General features: G+C 43.0%; 1 protein-coding gene across 2 annotated transcripts in view; it reads right to left on the minus strand.

The window, feature by feature from the left end:
* Positions 1–1,703: 1,703 nt before the first annotated feature.
* The window catches only part of ulk2 (unc-51 like autophagy activating kinase 2), a 39,837-nt gene continuing 27,872 nt past the window's right edge, over positions 1,704–13,668 (minus strand). Inside the window, exons 15-28 of one of the 2 annotated variants that reach the window (XM_030392184.1) lie at positions 11,734–11,883; positions 9,572–9,717; positions 9,388–9,468; positions 8,373–8,638; positions 8,104–8,282; positions 7,351–7,460; positions 7,035–7,172; positions 6,680–6,921; positions 6,376–6,554; positions 6,099–6,217; positions 5,700–5,857; positions 5,389–5,524; positions 4,383–4,457; positions 1,704–4,351 (exon numbers count right to left, since the gene is read on the minus strand). In XM_030392184.1, the coding sequence (XP_030248044.1) occupies positions 4,393–4,457; positions 5,389–5,524; positions 5,700–5,857; positions 6,099–6,217; positions 6,376–6,554; positions 6,680–6,921; positions 7,035–7,172; positions 7,351–7,460; positions 8,104–8,282; positions 8,373–8,638; positions 9,388–9,468; positions 9,572–9,717; positions 11,734–11,883 (1,969 nt within the window). In that variant the 3' untranslated portion in view covers positions 1,704–4,351; positions 4,383–4,392. Of the gene's footprint in view, positions 4,458–5,388; positions 5,525–5,699; positions 5,858–6,098; positions 6,218–6,375; positions 6,555–6,679; positions 6,922–7,034; positions 7,173–7,350; positions 7,461–8,103; positions 8,283–8,372; positions 8,639–9,387; positions 9,469–9,571; positions 9,718–11,733; positions 11,884–13,668 lie in introns of both variants that reach the window. The other variant, XM_030392176.1, reaches the window with a different exon arrangement.

A 13,668-nucleotide genomic window follows, 5' to 3' on the forward strand; every position in this document is an offset into this window, starting at 1 on the left:
TGAAAACAAAGAGGGTTTGTTTACTTAGTTTGTTCAGGTAGAAGAAAATCTTTTCCTTTTTTTTTCGAAATGTTTTCTGGAAAACTGTAAGTCTCATTTAAATAGGCCACTAATATACGGACGATGGTCATGGTCAAGCATTTAGAAAATATCATCAACCTTTCTGGACTCCATGGAGCCAGAAAAATGACGATGGGAAAAGCAAATTTAGATACATTTGGGGAAAATAAGTCAACTACAATAAACCCAAAATAGAAAGGGTAGTGGGCTATATACAGCAATTTTGAGAAGTAATACAAGGTAGTATTGTATATGGTATCATAGTTACTGCACCTAATATTGTTAAAATGGTATTGTAAATTATAATGGAAAGTGAAAATGCTATTGCTCATGATATTTCAAGTAATATTGCACATTACATTGATATTATTATTTCACTGTCCTTCCTGCAGAGGGGAGAGGAGTTTTACAGTGTGATGACCACTGGTAGGAAGGACCTCCTGTGGAGTTCTGTGGTGCATCTCCTGTTCCAGAACCAGCCACCATCGAGTAATGAAACATCTGCAGCATGGCTCTGCAGATGTTGAACGATCTGCGTCTCCTAAGGAAATACAGCGGCTCTTACCTTTCTTGTGCAGAGCCTCTGTGTTTTGATGTCAGTACATCTATTGTCAGTGTGGACACAAGGTATTTGTGTCAGTCCACAGTGTCCACTTCTGTTCTGTACACTTGTCGCTGACTCTTTTTGTCTTTGTGACGCTGACTTTCAGGTGATTCAGTTCACATCAGTCCGAAAAACACTGTCCACCACACTGTACTCAGCATGATGAATGATTTATATATAATCTTCGTATTGAGGAGACAACGTCACTTCTCTGGACCTGAGGTCTGCTGAGTCTTGGGGATGGTATTAAAAAATACAGAACTGAAAGAGTCGTTCATGAGTGGGTTTGCTAGTAACAGGTACAAATAATGAACCAGGACACCTTGAGGTCCAGTGTGCAGGATTTAGTAGCATCTAGCAGTGAGGTTGCATATTGCAACCAACAAAATACCCTTCACCTCATCCTCTTCTAAGGCAGCCAATGTGAAAGCCACTCTCCAGAGTCTGTGTACATTATTTTATACTGTAGTCATTTTGCAGTGTCATAGAAGTTGTGATTGCTGTGGCCTCGCTCTGTCGCTCCTTCTCTCTCAGTTCCCAGGGACTTTTCTGTCAGATTGCTGATTACATAAAGTCAATTCAAAGTGTGCTACTTTAGCTGTAATGCAGCATCCTCTCACACAATGTCCCGCATACAACAATAACTGATTGGTAATACGTCAAAATTAGTAGCCCATAAACACTGTATAATTTGAATCTGCAGATAAATGTAGTGGAGAAGCAGTATAAAGTAGCAGAAAATAGAAATACAGTAAAGTGTCTGAAAATTATATCGACATGAAGGTTCATTTTACTGCAGAGGAATATCAGTCCTGTATATCAGTTTTCAGTCTCCCTGATGTCTATTAATTGGCATTGACCCTTAATTACTGCCCACATATCCCCATTAATGCTACACACTGGACTTTTAAAACATCATTAAACACACAGTTAAAAAAGATTCTTGGATATATTTATCTGAGATCTTTTCATCCAAATTCTCAACATCTTGGAAATGATGCAGAGCCACGCTTGAAGAAATAAAACACAGCAACACATCTTTATTTGTTCTCCTTTTAATAACAAAGACTGTATTTGTGTTCCATAAGAACAAAGAGAGACACCCCTTGGTGAGAGACACAAGTATAACATTAACATTTTTCTTTGAAAAAAATCGGTACTTGGAAGGTGTTGCATCTTCAGGGTTGACTGACGGCAGGGTTCTTTAAAATGCATTCAGATCAGGCTGGAGAGGCGCAAAACAACAGGGTATGTACATTCAACATTCTAGAGGTTCTATAGGGTAAAATGCAGACTTGGTACCCATGCTTTATCGAAAACAGACCATCTTCAGTTACAGTCCATAGACAAAATGGTAGAGCAGAGATTCGGGGGGGGGGGGGGGGGGGGGTACGTCAGCTTTATTTATCCCTCTTCTCTCTGCGTGCAGTAAAAGGCTTCATGTGGTTCAGAGTGCTCATGACAAGGACGAGGGAAACTGAAACCCAGATATGTCTTGGAAAAAGAACAGTACATCAGAGAAACAGGCCCAGAGACCGCTAGGTGCCTGTGAATGCATTTATACACATTTTTACACTGAAAAAGAATTTATTCACAACTGTACAGAGGAGTAGGCCTACGTCTGTTGGACAAGAGGAAGGCACCTCCTTTTCCATCATTAACTGTATACTACTGGCCTTAATGCACACCTGGCAAGTGCGTATATATACTGTACACTCATACATACATACAGTACATACACTGTTGGGAGCACAGCAGACGACTTGAGGGGAGGCAGAGGGACTGAGTGGATTCTAGGCAGTGCAGATTGTGACAAATAGAAGTATCACAAAATTTTGGGAAATGAGGATGAAATCTGAAGACATCATCGCTCATTTCAGAAAATTTCATAAGACCAACAGAACAAATATGCGTGTCTTGATCTCAACAATGAACAGTCCTGGTAGAAAGAGTTCTCTGGAAAGTTTTGGAGCTGCCACAAGTTATTTTTTATTCTTTGGCACACCCCTGTTGTGCCAAAATAGGTTTCCTTATCAAACCCTTGGCAGACATGAATAAAATGTATCAAATCCATCTATGTACATATAAAGATTTGTGCTCTTTGACTGACAGGCAGGATGGCATCATCGACACCCTGACTAAAACGCAAACTGTGATCTCACACACACTCACACCCCTCCAAAAAAAGAGGGGAAAGGAATCACCACATGCACCACATACAAATATATACAGGTTTGCAAACATCAAGTTTTGTTAAAAAAAAATGAGCTACAGATACTGACAGAACATAAACAGCTGTAGTATTTTAGTAAAATGAAACTTATTATTAAGGTAACTTGTCAAATAATATGACCATTCGGTTTCACAATTGACACCATCAGGGTTTAAAGTGGACACCTGATTGGTTGTTCAGCACTGCAGGGGTGACAGGAGAAGGGCCCGTCACTACTGCAGAGGATCTCAAGTTCTGCTTTTCTACTCAGTATCTGAGCTTACACACCCTGTGGAAATGTGACGAGAGGGACTGACTGTCACCCCAAATTCACCTTAACCCCTCATCACTGTGAGCAACATCATCAACAAGTCACCATGAGTCTGTTACATCCCTATAAAACTGAAGAGCAAGGGAAACAATGTGACAAGCAAAAGGAAAAGTGGTTCTGTCAACCATCTGTCATCGTTTGACAGTGGAGGTCCAGCACAGTAGAGCTGCAGCCAATGTGACTGGCCTGTCCTGAGTTTCCTGGTTTCTCAACCTTATGGGAACTGTATGCATTCTGTAGACTTGTTGATCATGTACACAGAGCAAAAGGGGAAAAACTGTCATTCACATTTCAACCTTCAGAACTTGTACAGATACATCTCCTCCTCTCAATCCACAATAAAGTGCTTGAGCTAACGACACAAAAAATAAAAACATAGCAATTACAAATCTACAGGTTCCTTTGCTCGCATGGCTGTTTTCTTTCTGTAACAGGAATTTGTGTTTTCATGCCAAAGTCCATTTTGTTTGTGAGTTGGATCCGTTACAGTGATTGGCCATAAGCCTTTTGCTAATTTCTTCCTTTTCCTTACACTCCAATACTTGAGGTTTTCAAGATAGGCAGGAGAGTCAAACATCCATGTTCTTCTGAACCAATAAATAAGAATAACAACTTAAACACAGAGTAAATAACCACCAATATCACTTAGTAATCAGAAGTTTAAAAGATGATCTGCTTCATGTGGAGCCTTAGTCTCTTAAAGCCCACACAATCTCATAGCCATGTCCATCCTCTCTTCCTTCAGGTAAAAAAACAAATGATATCCTGAAAGATGGACAAAAGTTTTTTACACATGGTCATCAGGTGGTTTGCCACCATTATAGCGTAAGAAAAAAATGCACCTGAAAGTGCATGAATTATGTCCACATCCGGTTTCAGCCTTTTGTTTCTGGGTCCGTGGTCATCTTTGGTTGTAAATTTGTGCATCAGTCGCTTGTCACAGCTTAGTCCATGATGCAGCCGTAAAACTACTGATGATAAATACAGATGAAACCTAGCTAATGAAAAGTGCTTTAACTGCTACAGGAGGGAACAGCGGCGTGGTGAGGATGGTAGTCAACAGTCTTAGGACATGGTCCCTCAGTGTGAGTGTCCGTGTGTGTCCGTGTGTGTGTGTGTGTGTGTGTGTGTGTGTGTGTGTGTGTGTGTGTGTGTGTGTGTGTGTGTGTGTGTAGGGGGGGACTGCTACTCGTACAGTGTGACAGTGCAGTAGCAGAGGGCTGAGATCCTTCGGTCCACACTGGCTTTATCTGCATGAAAAATACACACAACAAACACAAATTAATAGAAGTCTTCAAAGCAAACACTAAAATGTGTACGGACTACAGGGCCAAAGAACATTCTTGTATATTGTTATACTAAACGTCTCGAGCTTTGCTTGTACATTGCAGTGTTAAAGACAGATTCAGCAAACTATCTAAATCTCTTTTAACAAAGCCTTTTTTAAATCACTTGTTTCAGCTTGAACACTGGCTCATGAGGAGTTGTGAGTTAAGGCTACAACATGCGATTATCTTTATCATCAATTAACTTGCCAATTATTTTCACAATTAATCACCTGTTCTATAAAATGTCTGGGTGAGGCACAGAGCCCATAGTGACGTCTTCAAATTGCTTTTTTGTCCACCAAACTGTCCAAAACCCAAAGACTCATTAACTGTCAGAAAATGACAAAGAAAAGCCCCAAATTGTCATATTAAAAAGATGGAACCCGCTAATGTTTGACATTTTTAGGTTGAAAAATGATGAACAATCTGTGAACAATTAGTTTGCAATTACATTTCATAAGTTAATCAACTAATCATTGCAGTTGTAGTTCAGAGAGCTTCAAGTCCTGCTGAAAAATCGCTGAGCTGCACTGTGACATAGATAAAGATTGAGTATGGCATGAACTTCAATGCCCCAAAAAATGTCTGGCTCTCTTCATTTAGATAGAAGCATCATAATTCTTATGGGAAAAAAGTGTTTCCCCAAAATACAAAGTCAAACTACTGTACGTAGATGGTGTGTTTGACAGGTCTGGTATTCTGTGTGTACTTCAGAAAAAAATCTGAGAATGAGGAATGTTTAAAATTCACTTATAACTGCCACTGCCAGTAGAAAACTGTTCACAGGAGTGGTTCCTGCATGAGGCCCCTTGACAAAGACTGAGTGTTTGTGCATCCCAGGGTTCGTACTCACACTTGACCACGTTCTCAATGTCAGTGGGATCCTGTAGGATTTTTGACAGGCCGTCCAGCAGCATGGCGGCCTTGCTGTAGCGGTATGCTATATCCTCTGTCTGCTTGAACATCTCATCCAGAGCTGCTGACTGAACCTAACACACACACACACACACACAAACAAACACACACATTAGGCTGACCAGCATAAGTTATAGCTGCACTTTACTGAACATATTTTAAAATTATGAGTCAACAACAGACTAAATTCCTGGTCTCTTTAAGCCCTGAAGATGTTTTGTGTTTCAGCCCTCTGCATGTGCGACTCACCATCTCCACAGCATGATTGTAGATGAGCTTCTCCGCAGTGACGCTGTTGATCTCATCCACAAAGCGTTGCTTGTCAGAGAAGAAGTGGTTGAGTCTGTCAGTCAGCCGTCGGCAGAGGGAGATGCAGCTTTTGTAACGCTCATTCAGATTCTTCACCACTAAGAGAAGACAGGGACAGGGATTAGTATTTTATCTATTTGAGTACACTTATAGTTAAAAAAAAATACTAGATAATAAGTAAATAAACACAAGTACGTTTCACAGAACTGCAGCATCTTTCTCCTGCTAGTAAAGAGGGTGAACAGCAGAATTCACCTCTTCTCTCTTCCAGTTTCCAGTTCAATGCACTGGTCACAGTTTGATTCAACTACTGGGGGATGACGACTGAAATGTCCTTACCCTGTTTGACTGCAGTGGAAGGATTGAGTTTGGCTGATTTAATCTGAGCCTTGGCCAGATGGAGGGAGGAAGCCAGAAGCTGAGCTGCCTTCATGTAGAGGACCAACTGCTCCACCTGCCTATAGGGGGCAGCACAACCACAATATATAACACACATGGGGAAGCTTCAGCACTGCAGCAACACACTAAACAAAGAGCATCCTCAGGCTGCTTGTTGTTATTAATTGTATGATATTATCATAGTCAGACAGTAGACTACACTCGAGTCATTCCTTACCCCCACTCTTTGCTGAGCTGGCTGATCTGGTCCACAACCACACTGTCCTGGGGAGGGTAGATGGAGGCAGCTGACACACCAAGCTCCGTCCCACCAGCTCGAACTGCTGCCATCTCCAGAACGCAGTCGGTGAATGAAAGCATCATCCGTAGGTGCATCAGGGTGTCTGTATGCTCGCGCTGTACCAGGAGTTACAAAGATTAAATGTACCTCAAGACTAAAAGCGTGTACCTGTGTTTTATCAAGTTCTCTGACTGATCAATTTTCCTGTTAAAAGATGACAAACATTAACATGAGGCCTCACCTCCATGAGGGTCTCCTCAGGCAGCTCAGGTGCTTCAAATGTAATAAATCCCTCCAAGCTGGGCGGTGAGGTCCCATAGGGGACATAGCGCAGGCTGCTGGGTGCTCCTTCACTCCCAGGAACAAACTGCCCACCCATGAAGCCTCCTGGAGGGGAGGAGCCCATGGCCATGCCTGGAGGAGATCCAACATAGACCCGACCGCTGGTGGAGCACAGGGAGCCGGCCGAGCTGTTGGAGCCCACTGAGAGGGATGAGGAGGGAAGAGGTGAGAATCATGAAATAAATATCATTGACAAATATTTTCATTTGGACATCTGACTGCATACTGGCTTAGCTCAGGGGAAGGGGCCTCACCTGAGGTGGTGCGTGGTCGTGTGCCCAGATGGCTGCAAGTTGGAGGAGTGCTGCTGTTGGGCGGTGAGCCCACAGTGAATAGGACCGTACGGGGACTCGCGCAGCCACCCTGAGCCAGCACACTGGGACCTGCAGGGGCTTTAGGAGTACAAGAACACTGTATGAAGTAACAGGATCACTCTGATATCATGTTTATACAGTACTTTTTCTATTGAAGAATACAGATAATTGTAAGTCCATGTAGTGACTAGATGAACTACGGTAACCTAAATTAAGGCACACACTGTCCAGTGTGTGTGCAATGTTGCACTCGTACCTGTGTCCATGGGTCGCTCTGTGTTCAAGCTGTCAGTGCTGCCCTGATACGCTTGTCCACCAAGAGTGATTCTGATTGGCTGCTCAGACAGACGACCTGTACTAACAGACCTGCAGTGAAATCACAGATAGCATGAGGTCAAACAGCAGACAAAGTGATGTCACATGGTAAAGATAGAGGAGGGTCAAAGTAACACGCAAGGACATGACGTTTCACGGTCATGATTACATCATTCTCACAATATTTACATTTCTCAGTGCATTTGAAGAGGCTGCACCCAGCTAGAACCATCTCCTCTATGAACTGCCATGTACATACACATTACGTAAGCAAGATAATCAAGGCTGTATTTCAGAAGCGATCAATGGTATACTTAAAAGTGTGTTTTACCCGCACAGAAGACAAAATGTCTTCACTATGAAACTAAAATGCTCCATTTAAAGCCAGCAACATAAATAAAGAAGCACTAACAACACAAAATGACATTTCACTGAAGTCTTTCATACAGTCCAACGCGCCGCATTAGATTTCATTAAGGTTAAGGACCATCACTACACGACTGTACTAATGATCAATTGTATGATACATAGTGTATGTAAAGAAATATACTGTGTAGAAATTAGAAAGAACCACATTGACTAGACAAGAATGACTGGCAATCGATCGATAAAATGCATCAATGTAATATTGATTACAGTGGAGGCTGAGATGGTTGTTAAAGCAAATTAATGAAGAAGGGAGGGCTTTTTTTACCTGCCAAAGGTCCTGCTGGCCTCAGGGGCAGCTGGACGTCCGGTGAGGTACGGGCTGCAGTGATGGGCACAGATATCCCGAGCATCTGCCAGCGTTTTGGTGGGCACAGGGCTGTCTGCCAGTGCCATCAAGTTACAGGATGCCTGCGTTTTAGGGATCTTAAATGGTGCTGAAATGGTCTGTAAGGGAAAAACAAGGAAACTTTCACAACTTATATTTCAGTGGATTTGGTATTGGCCATCTGCACACTTAATATTATGTACACCTACCTTAGTTGGGGAGCCAATGATGGTGGGTAGTGGGGACTTCTGCAGCCAATCAGACGTTCGGGGCGAGGAGCCTAGGAGCTTGGTGGGGGATGAGCCGAGGTTCGCCGGTCGGCCAAGCTGAGGCGAGTGACTGCAGGAGGAGGACGAAGGCTGAACAGGGTCTGACAACTGCTTGTGGAGTTTCTGCCTGGTCTGGTATACCTCGGTCAGGGTGGGGGCACTCTGGAGCCGAGCCCCCAGGAGCTGAGAGGATGGGACAGGGGAACCTTGTGAAAGTAAAGGGAGTGGATCAGAATCAATTCAGCTCTAATGCTTGCAGTGCATAGATGTGATGCCACTGGTCACACTTTAGCTTGCTCTGTCACACAGTTTCTGCTCAGCCGTTGAAGGTAGACCAGCCCCAAGACTATTCACAGAGACTCTGTGTGTGTCATGAAATCTAAAGTTGGTGGGACTTTCCTAAATGGGGACAAAGTATTGCTGTGTCTGGCCGAGGCCTCGTTTCACACAGTGCAATGTAGCGACCATCTTTAAAAGCATGGTCACCATGACAGCAAACCTCCTCACACAAACAGAGAAGTTGGAGGATGTCTGCTGTGTTAATATAACAGCAGCGTCAGACTTTTAAAAAGACCTTGACTCATGGTGACTCATGCACTTTGACAATAATAAAGTCGTGACACACAAGAGAGAATCAAAACAACAACTCCTACCCGCAGTTAATGCTGATATTGCTGACTTTAGATACGACTGTATATATTTGTGTCAGTGTTGTGTCAAACTTCATTTGCAAACTGCACCCCATAATTTGTATCCATACAATACATCTTATTCTCTCCAGTGAAGTATTTTCAAATTATGCTAAATCTTTCTTTAGTGTTAACTGACAGGCATTTGCTGTTTCAACAACCCACACTACCAATAAGAACCAAATGTTATCCAAGTGAGAATGTGGGCACGGTAAGATGTGACCGGGCTCTATAGAGTGCAGCTGAAGTTTGGCCTCTGAACTGACCTCCTGAGGAGCTGCGGCTGCGAGGCTCATGGCTCTGCAGGTGACAGCAGCAGTGACCCAGCTGCTCAGGGATGGTGCCCACTGCAACGAGTTATTTGAAATATTAGCTTCTGATTCAATTCATTTCTGAGAGGTGTTGTTAAAAAGCTGAGTTGCATTGAGACATGTCCGTAGATTTTCTTACCAAGAGGTGAGGGGGAGTAGGGCCGAGAGCTGCCAGTGGAGAGACGCCTGCCCACTGTCTGAGGGACGTCTGCAGAGCTGGGAGACCCCGAGCCCACCTTGGGAAACCCCATGGGACTAGTGTTGGAGCGCCTCACTGTACCAGACCTGGAACACAGAAACGCAAATCACAACAGAAAGTTTAGGGAGTGTACATGGACTGTCACAAGTAAGTGTCATTCAGTTCTCAGAATCACCAGAATGCTATTAATATTCAACACTAAACTAATCCAAAGAGTTAAGTAATAAATAAATAAATAAGACTCTTGGCTCCATCAAGGATTCAGTTACTCAGCCACCTTTTCCCGAGTGACTTCTTTCTCTTCCTTTGAGCCAATTTCAACCAGTTTTGCCAGTTAGTAAATAAATAAATACCATTTGGCTGCTGAGAGAACCCTTTACTGCTGAACTGTATACGACCTCATCACAGTTTCGGTTCACACGGAAACAAAACGTGTGGGAGCATTTGCAGTGCAGATTGCTCATCTCAAATCTGTCACACTAAATATTTGGTACAATTACAGAGAGTTGCAGTATTTAGTAGGACCCTATGAGATATATTACATCATCTGAAGTCTGTAATTGCAGTTGGAAAAGTTAGAAATCAAATTCCCTGAATACTACCGCAGAAGTTACACATTTCACAAGTACTGTCCCTGTTCATTTTTAGAAAGCCAGAGACCGAAAAGAAGTGCTAAATGCATTTCCTCTCTCTAAAATATTTGCAAGGTTGATTGTGTTAAATGTGTTACGTGCATTATTTTCATGCTTGTTTGAAAGCGAGCAGTCTTTGTTTTGGCATTGTTATGTTTATTGGTGTGTTGCATCTTGATCAGTGGAACAAGTAAAACTGGGAACAGAAATTTGTTTAGTGTAACACAAATCAAAACAACTACTTACTAGAAACTAGCACTAAATATAGAGCCTGGGTGAATTATTATGAAAAATCTGTTCTTCTAACCCAATATATATCCATGTCAAAATGTTTTACCTCTGAATTATGGTATCGACACCTGACCCAAAAATCGAGCCTCTAGTACTTAGCAGTCTAAAACTCCCAGGGGTATGTTTAACTTGTCCCTAGAAGATGAAAATGTGAAGTTTACAGCAAAAATAATGTGAAAACCTTCCTTTTGTGCTTTACCTTGAGTGAAATTGTGCATTTGAAACAAACCTAACATTACACTGTTAGATTTGCTTGAGATAACAATATAAAAAGGAAACCCTCTCATCGCCAATACGCAGCAGGTGTTTCCAATTAGCAGTTATAGATATTGCAGGTGTACAAAGACCAACTCTGATAAATAAATTATTAATTCCAATACTAATCTCTCTTTAAATGCGTGGTAATGTTAAGAGCTAAACACTGATTACCCTAATTCATCCTCCTGGTGTTATTTGTGAAATATAGCAATATTAAGATCCATATGTTACATGAAGGACTACTGATAGGTCAAAGGGACACAGTGTCAGAGCTCTAATCCTCCCTGAACAGACTGACGAGACAGGCTGGCTGGAACATAGGACAGCTGAATAAAGAAGCACAGCGGGTGAGAGGGACAGTACCTGTCCTCAAGGATCTAAGGGGTGCACAGAGGTCGCTTAAACAAGCTGCTGCTAAGAAACATTAAGCAAATCCTAATCTGTGGAGCTGCAATCACCATAGGACAGAGCCATCAAACCACCTGTTGAACACAAGACCATTGAGAGGCCAAAACAATACAGCTGATTAGCCTGTACTTCCTCTCCAGTTCTCCTTTTCAGACAGCAGACTGTCCATGAGAACTACAGAACTAATCTTCCTGTGAACCAGGGTGCCACCCTTTTTCTTCTGTTTTCTTTGTCTTCACATAAAGTCTCATCCCAGTTGGGATACCACAAACTCAAGCAGGCACTTGGCTGATGTAATTTCAGTGAAACTTTATAGCTGATGAAATGACAGACCGGTCTTTCAATATCGTGCGTCAAAGTTCACTCCAAAATAATGAGTAAAACATTAGTCACGAGTTGACATTAACAAACAGGTGCTCTGGTGTTTCATTACTAGTCACTATAAAAGGTATAAATGATTCAGAGTTTAGTCAGGCCATCCAGCAAAAAGGGCTCAGCAGAGGTGGCTCTTACCTGGGGGAGCTGTACAGCGTGGTGGTCGGGCTGCTGGAGAGGTTCTGCTTGATGCGCTGATAGTTTCGGATCTGAGTGGGAACAGGGATTGGGGTGGTCTCAGCTCGAGGGGAAACCATGGGTGTCTGTCCTGAGGTGGGCTGCGGCTGCCTGGAGGGGAAGAACGGGGAGATGAGGGGGGTTAGCCAGTGCGATCGAGGCGGCTGCTGCTTCCATATCTGCGTTACATCTTCGGAGGTGTCAACACCCATAACAACTAAAATCTCCAAAAGGCCACTGCTTGTGTAATAAGTAGAGCATATAACATGTAGGGAATCTAAAGCCTCGAGTTCTTTGTTTACTTCAGTGTGGAGGCAGGTTGAGGAAACTAACTTTAGTCTGGCTGATCATGAGTCAGTGGGCGAGGAAAAAAAAAGGGGGCCAGGCTTCCATGTAAACACAATGGCAGCACCAATCAGCTTCAAGCTCATTCTGCTGGGGGCAGGACTGGGGGCAGGGCTAGAGGGAGGGCTGGCCAATGGCACGTGCCAGGCAGGCCTGCTGTGTTCAGACAGACACAGGAGGGGAAGTGCAAAGAGACACAGCTCATTTGCATTCTTTTGTTATTCCACAGGAGACAAAATGTTCTCGAACATAAAGTCCTGACCGAGTCACCCACAGAGGTCATTTACTTACATACTGAATGCATAAAAAAAGGAGGAGTGGAGGAAATGCCCGTTAGAGAGCAGTACCAGTTGGAAACCAGTATTATGTAATGATGTGAAGCCTGGGAGGGTCTACAAGGGAGACAGGAGGACACGTGAGGGGAAGACTAGTCCAGACAAAGAACCACAGAGCAGCTGCTTTGTTGGATTCTTGCAATTCTGAGATAGAAACCACATCACGTGCTGTCCTTCTCCACATGCTTGAAACCAAGTCAGAAGACATCTAATACAGTAACCCATGATGGAGGCTTTCTATTTTTCTCCAGGTTGCTAAAAGCTTTATTGATCCCAGCCAAGGCTTAATATGGAGAGGAATGTTGTGTGCTGTTGTCCCCGTGTTAAAAGGGAGAAAGAGAATTTGTAGGTCAGTGAACAGCTGCTTCTTAAAGAGGAGAGAGAATGTGAAAGTCAGTTGCCTCTCCACTGGCCTGGATTTCGCCAAGCAGCCTAGCAGAGGGGGATGGGATCAAACAGCCTTTTTTCTTTCTTTTTTTTTCAAAAATAGAATTTGTCACTTCTGTTTCTCCTCATTCATCTCCCCCATACTAACATGTCTCTCTCTTCCTTCAGATAATCTCCCACTCCCTTCACAATGATCATCATCTCTTCTCTCCATTCCCACAAGCACTACTCTGTTCCTCTCTCTCCCTCCATCTCCTTCCTTGACTCCATCAATTTAGGACCGACAGGGTGCAGAAGATAAACAAGGCTGTGATTTAGCAGCTCTTTGAGAGTGAGGCTGGTGTTACTAAATTGCAAGGGACATCTCCTGTAATGAAGAAAAAAATTGTTCCGCCTGTGTCAATGGTTAACTAATTTATGTAAGCAGTAAAGAGTTATTGCTATGGAGAAAGCCATTAAAGGGACAGCGGAGGGAGGGAGTAAAGCTAGCAGCACACATCAGTTAGGAGAGGATGAGACAAAATAGAGTGAGTGCCACAATAGAGGGAACAGAAAGGGTAGAGAACCGTTTTGCTTGAGGCTGTTGTATGCAAACAGGAAAGACAGAAGAGGTGCAAAGCAGTGTCTGGCTGCAGGTTTAGAACGGGGGGGGGGGGTTCACACTTACATTTTACCATAAGCTCAAATAAGGACTTAAATGGTGTATTATTATACCAAAAAATATTAGAAATAAAGCTGTTCAGGCTACCGTGATTAAAAATATAAATTGGATTACATGTTAAACCTGCTTAAAATTGGCAGCTTGCCTTTCTGGTTTTGTTTTGTTTTT

The sequence above is a fragment of the Sparus aurata genome, chromosome 2 (genome assembly GCF_900880675.1).
Source record: "Sparus aurata chromosome 2, fSpaAur1.1, whole genome shotgun sequence".
Classification (NCBI taxonomy): domain Eukaryota; kingdom Metazoa; phylum Chordata; class Actinopteri; order Spariformes; family Sparidae; genus Sparus; species Sparus aurata.